Here is a 21381-nt window from a genome sequence, read left to right as displayed (position 1 = left end):
ACTTTTCCTTCTTTTTTCTTTCAACCCCGAAACGACGTAGTTTGGAGGAACGATATAAGTCTTTAATTCAAAATTCAAAATCCAAAATCACCTTTTTCTTCCTTTTTTCTCTCTCCATCCCTCACAAGCCCAAATTCCAACTGCCAAATCCGTCGCCGATCATCGTTTACCGCTTGCTGACATCTTTTTACCCAAAAAAAAAAAAAATATTCTCTTTTCCTCTCAACCTCCTCTTTCATTTAATCTATTTAGATTTAGATTTTTCTTAACAAAACACATGTTTTCTAAAAAGCTCCAAAACCCAAATCAAACGCAAAACCACACACACAAAAGAAAAACGAAAGCTTCCCTTTTTATGATTTTTGCTGACTAATTACTGAATATTATTATGTGTTGATCGTGTTGTTTAAAAGGGATTTTTATGCCCATTAATTTGACGATTAATAGATTATTTTTTGCATAAATTTAAATTTATCGAAATTAATCTGATCCTACCTCTTTTCTTTTCTTTTTTTTTTATTTTTTTCATTTTTCTTTTCTTCTTTGCAATTTTCTGTATTTTTTTAATTTTCTATATTTTTATTTTTTCTATTTTATCTTCTGTATTTTCTTTTTTTTTTCTTGTATTTTTAAATTTTCTCTATTTTAAATTTTTTTAGTATTTTTCAATTATGAAGAAAAAAAAGAAAAGAAGAAAGAAAGAAAAAAATGGAAATGGAAATGAAAATAAAAACAAAAAGTCTTAATTGCAAAAAATATCTCTAACAAAATGGATATCTATGTCTTAGATATATAAATATAATTTTTTCATCATCTATTGAACATGTCTTTTAGATTAAAAATGTGAATCCATAATTTATAAATTTATTTAAATTTTATTTTTAAAGTTTAAAAATATACGATATTAAATTTAAGTTTCGATCAGTGACAATATACACATATTTTCAAATAAAAATAACATAATTTAGAATAAAAAAAAACATTATTAAGTACAAACATTTAGTCAATGAATGCTATTTTTTTAATTGATAAAAAAATTTGGAGCTCTTCTGAGAAAAAACAAAAAAGAGGAATACGGAAGAAAAGAGTAATATACTTATTACTAAAAGGAGAATGTAAGATGAAAATTTGAATTTCTTTGATTATTCTTTTTTGCTTTCTTATATTTTATTTTCACTTTTTTATATTTCTTTTTTAAAAAATATAATTTAGGAAAACTTGAAAAAATATAAAATAGTAAAGTTTGATGTACAAATTTGTATTTTTTAAAGTTAAAAAAATAACATATGTTTTGAGCATTTCATGGATTTTTTTTGTTAGAAAAATGAACCCTTTTCTTTGTTATTTTCTTTGGTTTCCTCTTCTTTATTTTTTTTTACCCTTTTTCCTAAATATTTTCAAAACAATGTTATGATTTCATATTATTTTTGAAAAAATGTTTACAAGCATACATGTTTGATGTAGATGTTTGAGTTTTCAATATGATTTTAAATTTTTTATAAAAGAAACAAAGGGGAAAAGGAGGAAGAAAATAAATTAATGAAAAAAGTATGAAACCTTTTATCTTTATAATTTTTTTCTCTTCGTTATTTATTCTTAAATAATGTGTAACAAAATCATCAAATATACAAAAATTTCAATTTATTTTTTTTAAAATAACAGAATAAACATATGTTAATGCATGCAAAAAAAAAAAAAAAGAACCATTAAAAAAAACAAATTACAATAATAAGTTTCTAACTCTATTCAATAAATTTAACTCCGCAACAACACACCATGATGAACTAGTTTATTTCGAAACTAATTGAGAGTTTACTTAAAGCATCTTCTCAAGTAGAATTCAACATTGTGAGTGGAACTAAGCTTTTCACCTAATTTTTGCACTCCAAAGTTTTGTTAAAATAGATTATAGTTATCTCTAGAACAATTCTGATAAACAATGTAGTACCAGAATTCAACAACATTTGACAGTCCAAAACATAAGGCATACAGATAACCATTCTTGTACTTGAAGAAAGCAACTACTACTACATACCTTTTTCTACATAGAACTGATCCTTTTCTCAATTTTACTTCTCTGGGTTTCAATAGGAGGGATTCATATCTTGTTGCTAACAGAAATACACGCAACTCGAACTCCTTTGCTCGGTCCATGTTTATATCATTTTGCCATCAATAGTGAAGCCGGTAACAAATCCTAAGATCATTTTCCACAAGGAACCTCTATATCAAAATTTCGTAAGACAATGTGAAGAGCTTAGCAGTCACATATGGCTCTGCTTGTCACTTGATTGTTCACTTCATCTGTTAGTAGTTATCGTTGCAATTGATACCAAACATAGAAAACCTATAAAAGAGAACAATAGATGATAATGTTCAAAAATAGTTTTTCTGAGGAGAGAACTTGACCATGAAAAGGACAAGAGATGGAAACTGAAGCAATTAGTATCAACAAAAGTTAACCATCTAATGAAAAAAATAAATAGATAGGTCAAAGAGAAACTGGATTTGTTTGTTCCTAGCATCTATCTCATGTATCTTAATGCTGGTACTCCAGTCTCTGGAAGACCAGTCAATCATGGAAAAATTTGCAGAAACCAACATAAAGAATCCATACCTAAATAAATGGAGTAACCTTGCCTCCGCTCACCAGCACCTATATCATTAAATCTGTTAGCTGTTAACAAATGTCCCTTGAGTGTCTTATTTTACGAGTGATGGACCTGCCCATCCGAAGGCGTCGAGCCGTCAGTGCTTCTAGCAGAACAACTAAAGCATCTTCCACTGCTTCAACCTGTTTATCCAATCCATAGGAGCTACACTCTGGAAGAAGCTGCAGCTCAGCAAGAACACCAATAGCTGCCGCTGCTGTACAAGTACGGTCCCATGATGGTTGAGGTCTGCCCTCAAAACAACATAGATGGCTATTATATACTTCAACTGAAGCAAAGGGATTTAAGAATCAAACTAAGAAGCGGTTGCATATGAAATCGGAAAGAGGAAGAGAGTAGCACAGACAGAACTATGGAAAGCAATTTACACCTTACCGAAGTTTATGCATTGCAGATGCACCTGCAGCAAGAGATATGCAAGGGAGGTCCTCCTCACCCCAGAGTAACTTTGCTTGCTCCTACAAAAATAACATTTCTATGAACTTCTCAAATAGAAGTCAAGGAAATTTTTTTAAATATAGGGTTTACGTCATAATTAGCAATGGCAGAACTATGCATAATTTTGATTACAAGGCAGGCTGCATATAAGCAGAGGCAATTCTACCCACTTTCTACAGAACTTCCAGCCCCATGTATTAAAAGTTTAGGACCATAGGTTAATCATGAAGGTAAATTTCTGAGGAATCTAAGGAGTAGAGATTGCATCAGTGTTGACATTTCTTGTTAAAGAAAATTATAGTATAACCCATAACTCAGAACACAATGTATTGACAAAATCAAAGGTAAAAAGAAATGCTTGACCAAATTACCTTTAAACGCCTGAACATTGCTGCAGAATTGCTCCATGTACCATCAATCAGAACAAAATTCAGAGGTCTATATCTATTTGTCTGTGAAACAAAACGACAAGAAAATTTCGAAAGACAATTATATGGTTGAAATAATTTGAAAGAAGAGGTAACAGATAACAAGCAAATATATTGAATTGTACCTGAGATGAGTTAACGCAAGAGCTGTGTGCACTTGGCTACCATTATTATTATTATTATTTTTTAATTTAATATGTTTCAATCATTTGCAAAATACAATAGCAGTTAGCTTCAAATATTACTCATCATAGTCATTTACCCCAACAATACCAGATGCCTTCCTCTAAACACTTCACCACAAGTGCAGTGATTTCATGAAGAAAAGTTACATCAGACACAGCATATTGACAGGAAAGAGTTTAAGCAATGAACCAAACACAAACACTGCAATTAAAAATGTATTTGAAAATATTAATATATAACATTTCAATTGGAAAGAAAAACATCTATAAAACCTATAAAAACATACACAAAGAAGTAGGTTCCGTGCAAATTTTTAATAACATGTGATGAAATATGACCTTTCTATCACATTAATGGAATCTCCGCTCTATCAAAATCAACACACTACTTCTCAAATATCATGAAGTAAAACACAAAGCAAGCACATTGTACAAAGGGTGATTTAGCATGTACTATCATGTTAAGAGGGCAGTACCAATGAATGTGTACATTCCAGATCTGCTGAAGATTGACAGCTAAAGGCATCCTGAACAGTCTTTGGTACTATATTCTGGTTAGGATAAAGGCACCAAACCTTGCCTTTTCCTGAAATTGCAAAGAACATGATCAAAACTCAGTAGGTAGACCTTTCTTAAATACCAAAATATTAAATAACATAAACCTTAGAAGGCAGAGCACCTGTAGGTTAATATGTTGCAAGACAAGAGGTAACAGCTCACATGTAATAATGGAGCAAACCCTAATAGTTAGTGTTTTGACACAGTTTGCTATTTATCCTAGATTCATAATTACAAAAGAACATAATAAAAAAGGTAAACCCAAAATACATGTCTCCGTCAGTCAGAAAGTCCAGATGATAGCTTTTTTTTTTTTTATCTTCGCCGCAATAAATGATGATTACATCATAAAGAAAAGAATTAGATAAGTACGTAGCAAGAAGAAATAAGATTTTCACTATGCGACACTTCTTATGGACCAAAAGTAATTGCACCAGTTCTAAAATGAGCTTTAGAACTCAACCACATGGTTCCGTGAATAATGTAACCATCAATACTGCATACTTTCCCATATTTAAAGAAGGCTAAAAGAAACCTGCATCCTTAAATGCATTCCACATGATTTCCTCGTCTTCAGAAATTCCATAAAGACACAACGTTGCAGCTTGAACACCAAATACTTGCCATAACAACTTCCCAGTGTTGTTTTGCCGTAGAAAATCCTGAAAAGGGAAGATTACAGATTTGATGTTATAAAAAAATAATATACCATTGATCAGGGGCACCAATATATCAAATGGTAAAAGGAAATTCTAACCTTTGGGTGCATATACAACCAAAACTTTATGCCATGCCACAGTGAGCAAGGCTTGACTTTTGAACACATACAATCTTCCATTGGAAGCCAACACTGAAAATTGATAAAATTTGTTATCAAATTATAAAAAGATACAAAATTACTTCTAAGGGTTGTTCTTCTCCTCTACAACATATCTCTGAAAAGCACCACATACCTTCTGGCAGAGGTAGCCCCGGCTTCCAAGCAACCGGCATGCTATTTGCCGAGCAGAAAAGAACTGGAACTTTTTGTCTGAGTCACCCAAAGCCTGATATTTAGCTCTGTGCTTCTTATCCTCCTGAATTTTAAAATCTCCCTAACATTTACCGCAATAGACTAAAATAAGAAAATGCAATAACGGAAAGAAATGATGATAACAAGAAGGAAGTACATAGCACTGCAGAAACTAAAGGAAACAGACAGTTGGGAAATTCATAAACCACGAGAAAATCATGACTACTGTGTTTGAGTTTATTTACGTAAGTCTAAGTGGAATTAAAATTTCAGAACATTGGCTTAGACCCATTTGGCATCCCCATTGAACAAGAGTACAAGGCAAATATGAAGGTTCTTCGAATGCAATATTTTCGGTGATCCAAATAGATGATAAGGCAAGGTAGAAAAGAGGGTCTTATCTTTCCAAATTACAAAATACCCGGCGCAGTCACAAGCCTATATCTCTTAAACATGCTTCTATCAGTACATACCGGTATTTCTCCCAATTCAGACATAAAAATGAAATAGCAAAGGGACAAACATTTTACTTTCAGATATCCAAGAAAGAAATTCAAAAGTAAATACCATAGTTTTATATATATATATATATATATATATAGAGAGAGAGAGAGAGAGAGAGAGAGAGAATTACTACTAATGCCAAAAAAATAAAAGGAGTGAAAAAAGTTGATGGTGGTGAACCTGTAATTTGCCACCATTTCCACCAAAAACCATGTGGGCATCAATATTATTCTCCAAGAGCTTCAAATCATGAATAACCTCGTTTACCATTGCCGGAACTGGAGATACACAGGCCCAACCTTGCCACTCCTCCAATGTGATGCTGTCACGGCAAGCAGTATCATTTACTTGAGCTTCTCTTGGAGAAGAACGAGATGCAGAGTTCATGATTGAGCCGTGAAGGCTTCTGGGTCGAAATTCTATGTGGGTTTTGGCTGAGAATTTGAGAGATGGGGAGAATTCTAATGTGAGTGTCAAGACCCTATTGCTACTCAGCATGGTTTTTTGCTGGGTTTTCCCAGGGTTTTTCATTTCTTTCCCCCATTTTGATTTTTCTATATTTTAATCTTAGGCCTTCATTAGGCCGAAAGCGGTTCAAACAACGCAAGCTAAATTGGTTTTGGCCCAAAACGAAACTTAAGAAAAGAGATTTGTAAGAGTGGAGCTGCGGGCTGTGGGCCCTCTGGGAGTTTGAAAATCTATGAGATATATTAAATATTCAAATGCTCAATAGCTTCAAGGTTTTTTTTTTTCAATTAAATTTCAAGTAAATTTCTTGTGAAGAAAAAACTTGAAATTTAATGAATTAAATATTTTTCATATGCTAACATAATCACTATCTCACTCTCTTCAATGGCGTCAGTAACAAAGTCGATGGCCGCCCTCTCTTCCCCTTCTTCTTCACGCTTTGCAACCTCCGTCTCTGGGCCTGCAATGATGACTTTATTGCCGGCGGTTTCTCTTTCTAGTCGCCGAGGTTTGCCTGAATGTAAAGGGTTGAAGATCCAATCTTATTCAAAGCTTTCTTTCGCATCGTACAATTCGAGATATCCTGGGGTTTCCAAGCGCCGAGCGGCCGTTGTTTGCGAAGCTCAAGAAACTGCTCTTGATAGTAAGCTCTGTTCTCTCACTCTCTTGGGAACATAGAAAAATTTTAGTTGAAAGTGTAACTAATTCTATCGTGGTTTCTGGAATTAAGGTTGAAGTAGTTTTAATATGCAAGAATTCAGGGGAAACATGTTAAATTTGGAGGTAGGAGTTGACAGTAGCATTATGTTGATGCGATGTGTTTTTACATGGTTTAGGCCTTTGGGAATGTCATTCAAGTTCTCTAACCGATTTTCCTGATAGCTAAATTCGATGTTTGGATTTTAACATGTATTTATGAGCCTAAGGGAGAAATAAAGGTGGTCGATATGCTTACCACTAGGAACCGCATAGATATGGCCTTATTCATGTCAGTAGAAGATATTACCTAGTTGTTGTGATTATTTCTTTTCTAGTAAGGAAGAGATTGATGCAATTTCTAGTTGCCATTTGACTTGAAATTGGAAGCTGAAAATGATTTCTCTCTTTTTTTTTTTTTTTGGTTGGGGGGGGGGGGGGGGGGGGGGGTGTGGTGTGGTGGAATTGAAATTGAAAGTTAATTGTCAAGTTCTAACAACTTGGCCGAAAATGATCTCTTCATATTGAGAAAGAAGTGTTTTGACAATGGATGAATGTAAGATATCATTGCCTTCAGTTTTGTTGCAATGCTTGCGTTTGTGGTTGATTCTATGCAGGGCTTAGGAGCAATTCTATTGGCATTCATCAGCATATAATTGGAGTTAAGTAAGGCCCTTAAAGATTAGGGAACAACAAGATTTGTGCAAAATAATGAACTCATATTTCATTTCTTTCTGTATAAACCTTTTCTTTTTGTTCATTGTTCATCTATGTAAAGAGGGATTTTATCCTCCATCAAACTAAAAACTAATAGGAATTGTGCTGAAAGATCTTACAAAATTAATTTTAATGTAAATTTGTTGTCAGATTAATCTATATGTAAGCATTAAGCATTCATCTTTGAAAACTTGTTGAAATATTTTATGATTTTACTGGGACTCGCAATCAGAAGGTGAATATTCAGAGAAAATAAGTACTGCTGTTATGGAAATTGCATGATATTTTAAGTTTGGTAGCCAATATTAAATTCAGCTCAAAAAATGAGAATTCGATGTTGTTTAAAGAAGAAAGTGTGAGTTATTCAATTAAACCCATGTCATCTAGTTCTGAAGCAGTGATCCTTAAAACTGGCAAGTGTTACAACTAAATAAATGCTTGATTCAAATATGTAGTTTCTCCATGAAACAATTTAATTCAGTTGTTCCTTTGCTTGTAACATTGGCAGTTCCAGCTGTGACTGATAGAACATGGCAATCACTTGTACTCAAGGCTGATGGGCCTGTATTAGTTGAGTTCTGGGCTCCTTGGTGTGGGCCATGCCGTATGATCCATCCGGTAATAGGTGAACTAGCACAGCAATATGCTGGAAAACTCAAGTGCTTTCAATTGAATACTGATGATAGTCCTTCAATTGCTACCCAATATGGAATCAGAAGCATCCCAACAATCATGATCTTTATCAATGGTGAGAAGAAAGATGCAGTTATTGGTGCTGTACCCAAAACTACACTGTCAGCAAGCATAGAGAAATTCTTGTAGATGGAGAACGATAATGTCAAAGTGTCCAATGTTCATCACCCTTTAGTTGCTTAGATGCTTTTATTTTCTGCATGTAATGTTGAAAATTTCCCTACTTTTATATAAAATGTGGAAGCTTCTTCTACTCATGTTTCCTTTCGATATATGTTAATGGTTACATTTCAACTACAACAATAATGTTTTCTTTGGTGAAAATTTGCCAGATATGATTGATTATTGGAACAGATTTGGCATTTTTTTCAACGTGTGGCTTGAAAGTCGGGAGTCCAAACAGTGGATCCTCTAAGGAACTGCAAACTTTGTCAAAAACGTGCTTTAAATTTTGACTGGATCCTCACGTGATATGTAAAAATTGCCCCACCAGTTAATGGCTTGAGCGAAGGAGGACGGTAACTCTGTCTTACGAACTGCATGACCAAAGGATGGTGGGATGGGCTAGGAAACTGGTCTACCATTTTAATTAAAGCCAAAAACTCCTCTCTTATTGCTGAGTGCTAACTGGAAACAAATCCAATCCGCTCATTGTTTTTGTCACTTAACTTTGCTTAGGTGATATCGGGGAGAAAACAATACACTGTATTATGTTCTAACTGCTCAACAAGTGGGTGATAGGTAGGAGCAAGAGGCACTTGGCAGTCAGTCAGACGTTTCCTGGAAACTGGCTCCACCAACATGGGTGTCGTCACCCACATCCCTATTCACAACTTAATAGACTAGATTCTAGCTTTCTATTTCAAAACATTATTCACATTCACTTAAATTATTGTCATATTATCAATTATTTTTAGTCGCTGTGTTCAAGTCATTATTACATTTATGATGTTACGTAAAAAATATTAGTAGCCACTCAACTTGCTTTCCAGCTATCTATGGTCCAAAACTTTGTATACCAATAGCGGAGTCTGTGAGATGAGATTGGGCTCTCTTCAGTTGTGACCGACCATTTGTTTGTGGGCTGCCCAAAAACCAAATCCTAGTCGATTCAATTATTAAGGATTTAGACATAGATAATCCTTTTTTTCTCTCATTAGTTTGGGGATCCACATCCAAACAAGTGCATTTCATTTACTATAATTTTATTTTATGATAAAGACATGAGAACAAATTGGCAAACGGATAAAAAAATATGATGTATATAGCAGGATTTGTGAAAAATTATTCGGCAGACGAGCAACATAAAAAATAAAATGAAATAGAGTTTACTCAATAAATAAATAAACCACCTGTCCTATAGGTGACTTGATTCCGCATCCAGACCAAGCAACTCCTATTAAACTAGATGTTTATGCAGAAGTTGATGGATCAAATTAATCATATTAATACTTGATACTTGATGCGTCTGTCTTTATGTAGATTTGATTAAAAATATCACTAGTTTCTGTTTTTCCTTTTTTCCAAGATCGTCGGTTCATTATAATTTGTAATAGAATAAGGTAATATGAATAACAAATAAATTGAATTCTCCATTACATTATTTTTGTGTGAGACATGTACAAGTCGACCTCATAATTAGACTAAATAAAAGGGATATATAAGCTAAGGTTTTATTTTTGTGTGAGCCATGGACCGACCTCATAGGTCGAACAAAAAGGATAAGCTAAGGTTAAGGTTTCTTTTTGCGTGAGACATGAGGGCAGCTTGATTAGACTCATGACATGTAAAGCATTTATTATTGTCAAACTATGAATTACCTAAAACAATAGACGTCATAAAACACATTAAATGCTCATGTGTGCGTGTTGCTTAGTTTAATTTTGAAATTTTTTGACTCAGTGTCTGAATAAGTAAATAGATTATTAATTTTTTTTAGTTCGGAGAAAATGAATTTAAATAATTACATTAGAAAGCTCCTAAAATAATTTATTACAATTACTGAATTCATTCATAGCGAAGATGCAACAAAAGCTTATTATTGCAAATGTAGAAGTGCTTGGTTTTGGGGTTTGCTAAACTTTCGTCAAAACATGAAAAAAGCGGAGGCTGCCAAGTGCCAAATTACCAATCCAACGCAATAACAATTTTCATGGGGAAAAGCTTCTAGATTGCCTAATGTCTTGGGCCGTCAAACACTTGGCTATGTCGCCAGCGCATGGACCGCTATTGCTCTTTTGCCCATTCTAGAATTTCAATCCCAACACGGAAATCAAGAAAAGGAAATTCTCCCTTCTAGAACTCCATTTTAATAAAATCTCTCTTCTAGAAAAACAATGCATAATCGGACTTCGCCTCCTCCTTTTTGAACCATTTGTCATCTATGGAGAGTCACGCTTGGTGCAGATTTCACAAAATCATATTTGACTGGTAGCTCAAAATTTATGCAAGCATGAAAATGATAGGCTTAATTTGAGTCAGTTTGGGCTTATGGATCTGAATTTTGATAGCGAACATTTATAATATATAATGTAATTTATTTAAAAATAGAATTAATATATGTTAGCTTACAGGTAAACTCAAGAGCTTTTGAGCGCTTTATCAAATTTATCAACCTTTTTACAACCTAAATGAGCCCTTGTAATTTACGTTTGAACTTCGCTCACTGAACAAACGAATATTGGAATGATCAAATCTTAAGTGATGAAGATAAGTTCAATTAACCCAGTTCATGAGTTTATTTAAGAAGATAGTTAGCCATTAATTTGACTAATTCACCCGGCTTAGGTATAACTCATGGTAGTTAAATATATTAGCGGATATGATATACTAAATATCAAAATGTAAGATTAAGGCAAAAGCTATATATTAATATATCATGCTAAACAACATAATTCCGTAGAAAGACAATGGGGAACATAGCTTTAGTTTTGTTTTAATTCCCCATTTTATCATATTATTATTTTAAATGTGAAATATATAAAAATTTATTATCAGACGGGACCCAAACTAAGTTGTTCATTGGGGTTGATAAGCTATTTAAATTCTATGATTATGAGAATAATTAATATATTTTCTTGTTTATAGTATGAAAACATTGTTGGATACTCTTTGATAAGAAAGCACGTAGAGTTCACATATTTTTGAACTTTGTTCTAAATTTGTCTAAATTTGATTGATGAATGATAAAGTTTTGTCTCTAATCATGGAAAAGAATATTATATATATATATATATATATATATATATATATATATATAGAAGGAGAGAGAGAGAGGAGAATATTAATAGATCGATCTATGCATTTCATTGTTGATTAGGATGTCAAGACTTCCCACTTCCTATCAAACTAGTGGAATTACACAAAGAAAGAAGGTGATAACAATTTTAATAATCATGCCAAGTGTCTAAGAAATATTCCAATAGATAATGGGAATTGGATAAGTCGTAGGTCCTTGGCCAATAATCTTTATTGAATGTCCAAATTCAGTAGAATGCAAGTGCAAGAGGAATATTGCACAATTAAAAAAATACAGCAGATTACGAAAGGATAACAGAAGAAAGCAATAAATATATTGACTCTCAATTATATAAAGCTTGACTTGATAATAAAGTGGGTCAATGCGAGTGGCATAGATCGATGAAATCTGAAAGTTTTGTAATCAATAAGAAAACATTTAAGGAGTTGTTAGCGCACTAAGTTCAAATTGTTTTTACTCTAATGTGATTTTAATGTAACATATGAAAATAATTTAAAAATGTCTAATCCTAAACTATTCTTTTTTTAATATTTCTCGCCGGACTCAATCGGTGGTGAATGGTCAACCCCAATGGGCGGATGCCGGACATTGGGTTCTTGTGGTCCGTGCTTCGCTGCCTCGTCAAGCGCTATGCTGCGCGCTGGTCACCGCCCCCATCAGCCACTGACACCTCAGACCGCACTTTCTCTTGTGAACGACACAACCTTAAAGATCTCAATCTTTGGGCCGCCTTTAACGGTTTGTCGGGGACGGGAGGCTGAGCCCCTTGGTTTGGCAATGGTTCGTTACTGTATCTGTGGGTTACCCTCGATATGTGCTCTAAATCTTAGGGCCATTTCTGTCATACTGTTGTTGACATTGCTGCGGATTAACAAAACTTTTGGCATTTTCATCAAGGAATAGTGTTTATACCTCGAAGTCTGTCTGCAAGGACCAGCAGCATGGGTACACGAACCAATTGGCTGAAGATTTTCAGATAAACAAAGGAATACTCAATCTGGCGCCCATATTATTCTGTTTTTGCATTTTTTTGTTTTGGTATTTAAACATAAAATTTTCTACTTGACAATTGACATCATTCAGCAGAATTTGAACTACTTCTAACTGAAAAATGGTTTCTTTACAAGTAACCATGAACCAACTTGCTCAATATATATAAAACAAACGAAATTCAACACCAAAATTTTTTCCTACATATAGGTATGGCAATAGATGGTATATGACCTTAAAAATGTCTCAAGTGCTGTTAATTAGAGCAATTAATGCAGAATCCATTGACTTCATTTAGCCAAGATTAAAAAAAAGGCCATTGACTTTTTTCTGCCACCGTGCTCATTGCTCAGCCAAGTTACAAAAGAGATAGGGAAAAGAAATTTTATTTAACCAATAAGCTTTTTCCAATAGTCAACCATTACAGTATTATAGGGTTTTTAAAAGAGAAAATTATGAGGAATAATTTTTTTTATAACGATATTTTAAAAATAATTATTAAAATAAATTTAATTATTTTTAATCATATTTAATCATGACTTGATAGAAATGTTCTTGAAACTATTTCAAATAAATTAAATCATTCATCATAATTTCTTCCCATTTGTATTTTTAATTTCTCTCTCACCATCCCAATCTCTTAAATTTTATCGATTTCTCTCTTTGGCATTCGTCTACTATGCATCTGATTTCTCTCACTTGCATTTTCATATTTTTCTTTCTTACGCTTTCAAGTTACCAAGCAATAGTTTTGATGTGCTTAGGTGGGTGACTATTTGAAAATTTTGATTTTTAGGTATTTTGGGTAAAACTAAAATGGTAGAAATGATCATAGATGTTTGAAATAGCTTTTTATTGAATCAATTCGGGACCTAGACACCAATAAACTCAAAAAATTAAAATTTATAAACCTAAGTTTTCAAAAGAATTTTTTTTTAGTTGAAATAGGTGTTTTTGATAAGAAAATTTATGTTTTGAATTATAAAAATGTGTTAAAAACACTTTCATCGGTGCCAAATTGTCAAAAAAATAAAAAAAATGAAGAGAGTTAAGAGGATTTGAAGTTTTGGTTCGTAAGTAACAACAACATTTTAGACATTAAAGTGTAACAATGTTTTTGAATATGACGTGTAACAATAATATATTTTTAACATGATATATAATAACAGTGTTTTTTTTTCAACATGGCGTGTAACAACATTTTTTAACTATGTCATGTAACATGTTTTTGTACTTAGCGTGTAACAACAGTATTTTTTTTAGCATGGTGTGTAACAACCTAATCATGACGTGTCACATATTTCTGTATATGGCGTGTCACATGTTTCTGTACATGGTGTGTAATAACTTAACCATAGCGTGTAACATGTTTTTACACATGACGTGTAACAACTTAATCATGGCGTGCAATATATTTTTGTATATAACGTGTAACATCATAGTTTGTAATTTCATTAAGGGTAATTTTGTCCAATTTGATTAAAAATAGTTAAAATTATAAAGAGAACTATTTTTTAAAACATCTTATCTTTAAGGGTTATTTTTAAAAATACTTTTTTCTGAAATCTACCTTCAGATTAAACAGGTGATGGGTTTATTTGCGGCCTTTTGGACTCTTGACAATTGGATTTCTCTCTTTTCATTTATTTATTTATTTTTATTATTTTGATTCTTAAAAGGTAGCATACATAGCTTGTGTTCATTGTTTCTTATGGAAAGACAATTTTATTCTCCTGGTCTTTTAGTAATGTGAAATCATATTCCTTCTTTCGGATTCTCTAATTCTTGGTTTTGGGTTTAATATATATGATTTAAAATCTTCCTTAAGGGCTAAATTATGACATTTAGCAAACTTAACATTTTTATATATTAAAAAAATAAAAACTAAGCTTATTTTAACATATATACAAACATACATTTGTCGTGACGTGCGGGTCCGGGAACCCGTCCGCCAGACGCGAGGCGAAAATTAAAATCTCAAAGGTGTGGGAGTCACCACCAATCTTTTTTATCTAAGGTGTGATTGGTCACCTATTAACCCGATTCTTAATCGACGAAGCCCTAAATTAATTTTAGGTCCGTCGAAAGAACGAGAACTGGTCCACGTTTTTTAGAGATGGGTTCGGGAGTGCGATTACGCACGGAGAAGGGTTAGCACCTCCGTGACGCCCGTTCTACGAACGGTACCATTTAATCTTAAGTTATCTTAATATAGCCTTTTCTTAGTTTAATCTCTATTTTATTAATTAAATTTTTATTGAATTGTCAGACTGAGTTTTTCACTTGGTCTTACGTATGCATATGATGCAAGTGTAGAATGATGTCGTGACTTGTTTATTTTAAATGATGGAGTCGGTAATCTTTTATTGAAAAATTATTCGAAGACTATCCCAACGCTTTGGTGAAGTCTCGAAATTCTCCTCACCTAGAGATATCCCCGGAAGAACTCGTCTCTACGAGCTCCTCGGGGAAATCCCATCATCGGGATTCCCGCGCCATTTGCAAATATGAGTGGCATGCAATGACAGTATAAAATGATGGTATCTATATGCACGCGTTTATTGATTGTTTAAAAAATTTTGGTTATTTATTTATTATTTTTTATTTATTATTTTTATATATACTTTATTTTTTGGTTATTTAAATCCGTGTTTGTTGTTGGTCAATTTTTTACTTGTTTACAAAGCTTATCTAAATAATTAATTAATTAACTTTTAAACGATTAATTTAACTTTGTTTAATAATATTTATTTGAATTAACAAAATCTTTCTACATATATTATTTTCTAATAATGACTATTTGACTTAATGGGTTTTGAAATTTAGAGTTCAGATTTATCCCGACGCTTCGGTGAAAATCCGTCTCGAACTTCGCACCCGAAAAACATCCACCCGAAAGAGGCAACTCTTTGCCCCCTTTTTTGCGGTAATACTCAAATATTTTCTCCCAATTATATTATTTATTATTATTATTTATTTATTTTTCATTTTATTATTATCATTATTTTTTATTTTTATTTTATTTTATATATTTTTTATTATCATTATTTTTTGATTTATTTTATTTTATATATTTTTTATTATCATTATTATTATTTTTATATGTTATATATTTTTTATTTTTTATTATTATTTTTTTATATATAATATAATATATATACGTATATTTGCATCATGAATTACTATTAATATTATTATTTATTTTATTTTTTGCAAGCTTTGAAATATTTTTATAATATTTTATTTTTTTTTATTATTTACATATCTTTATTAAAGCTAAACAAATAATTAAAATAAACTAAACTAGATGAACCCAAATCCACAAGAGATGGGTAGGGCCTCACCTTGCTTGGGCCGGAAGGATGGCCCAAGTGGTATGGGCTGCGCGGAGGTCTGCCTGGCCCGCTTCCTTGGTCCGCTTGGGCTTCTCCTAAACGCACCGTTTTGGGCTCAGGAGACTCCCTCAAACGACGTCGTTTAGGCGTCGACCCTTGGAATCCTTCACTTCACTGAAACGACGCCGTTTAGGCGTGCTTCCTCTGGCTATAAAATCCTTTTTCAACCTTTTTTATTCATTTTTTTCATTTCTGTTTCTCTCTCTAGACCGCACCCTCTCCCTTCTCTCTAAAATTTTTTTTCTCCCTTCGCCGGCGCCGGCGTCCTCCCCTCTTTTCTCGGTTTTCTCTTTTACCTGGCGAATCACTTCGCCTTCCGTTGGACGATTCTTCCCTATTCCCGTCGGCCTCTCTCTCTCTTCGCTCAGATCTGAACCTTCCGTCGGTATCTCTCTCTCTCTTCGCTCAGATCTCCCCTTCCGTCGGCCTCTCCCTTTTCTCCCGGATCTCACATTTTTCTCCTTGTTTCTCTTTGTGTTCTTTCTCTCCCTTTTTTGTGGCTAACTGCTGTGTTTTTTCTTTTGCAGGTTTTGCAGGGTTTTAAAGAGCCGGGTTGTCCAATTTTTTGGACAACCCGGCGAGGGGGTTCTGGCACCCCTGGAGTTGGTGGCCAGAACCCTCCATCCCGCGTAGTGGGTGGGGGATGAGACGGCGACGGGATGGCTGGGCGTATGCCCAGCCATCCCGATTTTTTTTTAATTTTTTTAATTTTTTTTATTTATTTTATATTTATATTTATTTATTTAAGTGTCTACAGTTGCCCCTCTTTGTACATTCTTGAGAATCAAGGATAGTGCAAAGACGTAGACACCACATTTGGCTTATCTCGAAGCCAGCTGGTTTAATCAAATCGATCTAGAATCGACTCATCTCAAAATAAGTTCGATTTTAAACAAAAATGAAATTTCTAGACTTGATCCGGGCTTGACCCATGTTAGAATAAATTTAATTAAAATTCTTAAACTTAATCTTGGCTCGTCCTATCTCACAACGAGTTCAGTCTAAAAATTGAAATTCCTAGACTTAATCTAGGTTCGACCTATCTCGCAACAGGTTCGATCTAAAAAATTAAAATTCCTAGACTTAATCTAGGCTCGACCTATCTCACAATAGGTTCGATTTAAAAATTGAAACTCCTAGACTTAATCTAGGTTTGACCTATCTCACAATAGGTTCGATTTGAAATTCCTAGACTTAATCTAGGCTCGACCTATCTCACAACAGGTTCGATTTAAACAAAATTAAAGTTCCTAGACTTAATCTAGGCTCGACCTATCTCACAACAGGTTCGATTTAAACATTGAAACTCCTAGACTTAATCTAGGTTTGACCTATCTCACAATAGGTTCGATTTGAAATTCCTAGACTTAATCTAGGCTCGACCTATCTCACAACAGGTTCGATTTAAACAAAATTAAAGTTCCTAGACTTAATCTAGTCTCGACCTATCTCACAACAGGTTCGATTTAAACAATTGAAGTTCCTAGACTTAATTTAGTCTCGACCTATCTCATAACAGGTTTGATTTAAAAAATTTCTTTAATGCTAACTTAATTGAAATAACATGAAATGAAAAGACTCAAATCCTTCCATTGGAGTTTTACAATCTCGACCCTTTAGGTCGAGTGACTCTCTACCTTCGACGCTTGGGACATGAATTAATTTTGATTCTTGTCGAGTGCATGGCTAGGCATGTATGCATGATTGACATGATTGAATGCTTTTCATGTTTACGATTCATTAAGGTTCCAAGACCTTCCTCTTGCTTCATCCGATTTTCACTGCAACTTTCGATCTTCTTTGCCTGTTTTCTTTTCTTCTGTAGAACTCAGGTAACTCCAGACTTTCCCTTAAGTACCCTCTCCTTTGACATTTGACTTTGCCTTAGGTTCAGGGCTCTGCCATTCCTTTTTCAACCTTAAGTCTTTTGCTGAACAGTGAGTGTAATTTCTTGCTTAATTAGTTTATTTCTTTTACCAATCATCATTCATTTCCATGACAATCATTATGTGAATCATGGGATGGTAAATAACGAAAGAGTTGAAATAAAGAGGCGAAGAAAAACTTCATATATGAGGAATCAAATAGTTCAAGGTAAACAGAATTTACAGGGCAGACATTAGATCTTTTAAATAATGAACACCCAGACCACTAAGAGAAAACAATCTGATATTCGACTTCAAGAATTGTCCTTGATTGATGCTTTGATCAAATCTGTAGGTTGCAGATTCCTTAGCTTCCCCTTCTTTGTGAAATTGTGGAGCTCCATCTATGGTGTATTTAGGCTGACATCCCCAAATTCCATTCTATTTTCCTGTTTTTTGGCTTCAAGCCGCCCTTTTTCGGGTTTTCGACATGAGCCTCCTCCCTTAGGTACGAGCCGCCCTTTTCGGGTTTTCAGCACGAACCCCTTCCGTTTTTTTTTTTTTTTTTTTTGTTAGGCATAGTACTTCTTCACCGCATCCGCATTTATTGGATTAGGCAGATCTCCCCCATCCATGTTAGCCAAAATCAAAGCTCCTCCTGAAAAAGCCTTCTTTACCACGTATGGCCCTTCCCAATTCGGCATCCATTTTCCCCGAAAATCAGTTTGATTAGGGAGTATTCTCTTGAGAACCAACTCTCCTTCTCGGAACTGCCTGGGGTGAACTTTTTTCTCGTATGCTCGCATCATCCTTCGTTGGTACATCTGACCATGACAAAGAGCCGCCAGCCTTTTCTCCTCAATCAGATTCAACTGTTCGTAGTGGGAGCGGACCCACTCAGCATCTTCCAATTTCGTTTCCATCAACACCCTCAATGATGGGATTTCTACTTCAACAGGTAGGACTGCTTCTGCACCGTATACTAATGAGTACGGAGTTGCCCCGGTGGAGGTACGCACAGAAGTTCGATATGCATGTAGGGCAAACGGAAGTTTCTCATGCCAGTCTTTATAAACTTCAGTCATCTTTTCGACAATCTTCTTGATGTTTTTGTTGGCTGCCTCTACCGCTCCGTTCATCTTCGGACGGTAAGTTGTCGAGTTATGATGGTTGATCTTGAATTTAGCGCAAACATCCTTCACCATCGCACCATTCAAATTGCTTGCGTTATCCGTAATGATCCTTTCTGGAAGCCCATACCGACATATGATCTCTTTTTGGATGAACTTGCACACCACCTTTTGTGTCACATTGGCATATGAAGCTGCTTCTACCCATTTCGTGAAATAATCGATGGCCACCAATATGAATCGATGTCCATTAGAGGCTTTTGGCGTAATAAGTCCAATCACATCCATTCCCCACATTGAAAATGGCCAAGGTGTTGTGAAAACATGCAATGGGGCTGGTGGAGCATGGATCCTATCAGCGTATACTTGACACTTGTGGCATTTTCGAGCAAAGTTTATGCAGTCTGATTCCAATGTCAACCAATAATAACCAGCTCTCATAATTTGTCTAGCCAACATATGTCCATTAGCATGAGCTCCACAAGTTCCTTCATGGACTTCTTTCATTATTTTGTTGGCTTCCGCAACATCCACACATCTCAAGAGTACTTGGTCTCGACTCCTTTTGTAGAGCACTTCTCCGCTAAGGAAGAAACCCATTGCTAATCTTCGAAGAGTTCGCTTGTCATTATCGGTGACATTCTCAGGATATGCCTGGTACTTGATGTATTGCCTGATATCATGATACCACGGCCTACCATCAACCTCTTCTTCAACATTTAGGCAGTGTGCGGAGACTTCACGAACTTCTAAATCAAAAGGGCGTACATCGGCCGCCTCTTTTATTTTGAACATCGCTGCGAGGGTGGCCAAAGCATCAGCAATCTGATTCTCTTCTCGAGGCAAATGGTTGAAGCTGATTTCTTTGAATTGTTTGCTTAATTCTGTAACCAGCTTTTTATATGGAACTAGTTTAGGGTCTCTAGTTTCCCATTCACCTTTCATTTGGCATATCACTAAAGCCGAATCTCCGTAAACATCTATCGCGTCAACCTTCATCTCAATTGCTGCTTGTAATCCCATTACCAACGCCTCATACTCCGCCATATTGTTGGTACAATTGAAATTCAATCTCGTCGTGGCTGGATAGTACTTTTCGTTTGGAGAAATAAACACTGCCCCAATTCCGTGCCCCAAAGCATTGGATGCTCCATCAAAATACACCTTCCATGGATTAAGTTCATTGGGACTAACCTCTTCTATATGCAAGACGGCCATCAAATCTTCATCTGGAAAATCGAAACTTACAGATTCATAATCCTCATTAGCTCGATCTGCAAGGAAATCGGCGATGGCGCTCCCTTTGATTGATTTTTGGGACACATACACAATGTCATACTCAGACAATAGCACTTGCCATCGAGCTATTCTTCCGGACAGGCAGAGTTTTTCAAAAATGTACTTGATGGGATCTAATTTCGCCACCAACCATGTTGTGTGATACAACATATACTGCCGGAGCCTCTGAGCGGTCCATGCTAGTGCACAACACATCTTTTCGAGCGTAGAATATTTGGACTCATACTCCATGAATTTCTTGCTCAAGTAATATACGGCTCGTTCTTTCTTCCCAGTTTCATCATGTTGTCCCAATACACATCCCATAGAATTCTTGTTCACAGTCAAATACAAAATAAGAGGTTTTTCGACCGTCGGTGGCACCAACACCGGTGGATTTGTGAGATATTCTTTGACTTTATCAAAGGCTATTTGACATTCTTCATTCCACTCTCCTGGGTCTTGTTTCCGAAGCAGCTTGAAGATTGGGTCACATTTGCAGGTGAGCTGGGATATAAATCGAGCAATGTAATTCAGCCTCCCTAAAAATCCTCTCACTTCTTTTTGTGTTTTGGGAGGTGGTAGCTCTTGAATAGCTCGTATTTTATCCGGGTCCACTTCGATTCCTTTTTCACTGACTATGAACCCTAACAATTTCCCAGAGGTTACACCGAAAGTGCATTTTGCAGGATTCAACTTGAGCTGGAACTTCCGCAATCTCTCAAACAGTTTCTTGAGATTGACAGTATGGTCCCTTTCTGTATGAGATTTTGCAATCATGTCATCCACATATACCTCTATCTCTTTATGCATCATATCGTGGAACAAAGCTACCATTGCCCTTTGGTAAGTGGCGCCTGCATTTTTCAATCTAAATGGCATTACTTTGTAACAAAACGTTCCCCACATGGTCACGAACGTTGTTTTTTCCATATCTTCGGGTGCCATCTTAATCTGATTGTAACCAGAAAAGCCATCCATGAATGAGAACAAAGCATGTTTTGCCGTGTTGTCCACAAGAGTATCAATATGTGGCAAAGGGAAGCTATCCTTCGGACTCGCTCTGTTCAAATCCCTATAATCGACGCACATT

General features: G+C 34.9%; 2 protein-coding genes across 5 annotated transcripts; one reads left to right on the top strand and one right to left on the bottom strand.

Annotated features, from left to right (window-relative positions):
- Positions 1–1788: 1788 nt before the first annotated feature.
- On the bottom strand, positions 1789–6328 carry LOC18608702 (DTW domain-containing protein). 4 transcript variants are annotated; one of them, XM_007043525.3, is made up of 9 exons: positions 5978–6328; positions 5235–5375; positions 5039–5131; positions 4817–4943; positions 4200–4309; positions 3482–3562; positions 3048–3130; positions 2618–2900; positions 1789–2347 (listed from the first exon to the last, which is right to left on the bottom strand). In XM_007043525.3, exons 1-8 carry the CDS (start codon positions 6326–6328, stop codon positions 2681–2683), a joined length of 1206 nt encoding a protein of 401 aa, XP_007043587.3. In that variant the 3' UTR covers positions 1789–2347; positions 2618–2680. The 4 variants fall into 4 exon arrangements, with proteins under 4 accessions (XP_007043587.3, XP_088659895.1, XP_017971804.2 ...); XM_088803769.1 differs by having other exon boundaries at positions 5235–5357; XM_018116315.2 differs by lacking the exon at positions 1789–2347 and having other exon boundaries at positions 2757–2940; positions 3043–3130.
- A 321-nt stretch (positions 6329–6649) lies between these two features.
- On the top strand, positions 6650–8624 carry LOC18608701 (uncharacterized). The gene is made up of 2 exons (XM_007043523.3): positions 6650–6908; positions 8187–8624. The coding sequence occupies exons 1-2, from the start codon at positions 6650–6652 to the stop codon at positions 8498–8500; spliced, it is 573 nt and encodes a 190-aa protein (XP_007043585.3). The 3' UTR covers positions 8501–8624.
- Positions 8625–21381: the final 12757 nt, after the last annotated feature.

The sequence above is a fragment of the Theobroma cacao genome, chromosome 2 (genome assembly GCF_053813885.1).
Source record: "Theobroma cacao isolate CCN51 chromosome 2, ASM5381388v1, whole genome shotgun sequence".
Taxonomy (NCBI): Eukaryota; Viridiplantae; Streptophyta; class Magnoliopsida; order Malvales; family Malvaceae; genus Theobroma; species Theobroma cacao.
The sequence above is the reverse complement of the archived record's forward strand: the minus strand, read 5'-3'. Positions and strand labels throughout refer to the sequence as shown.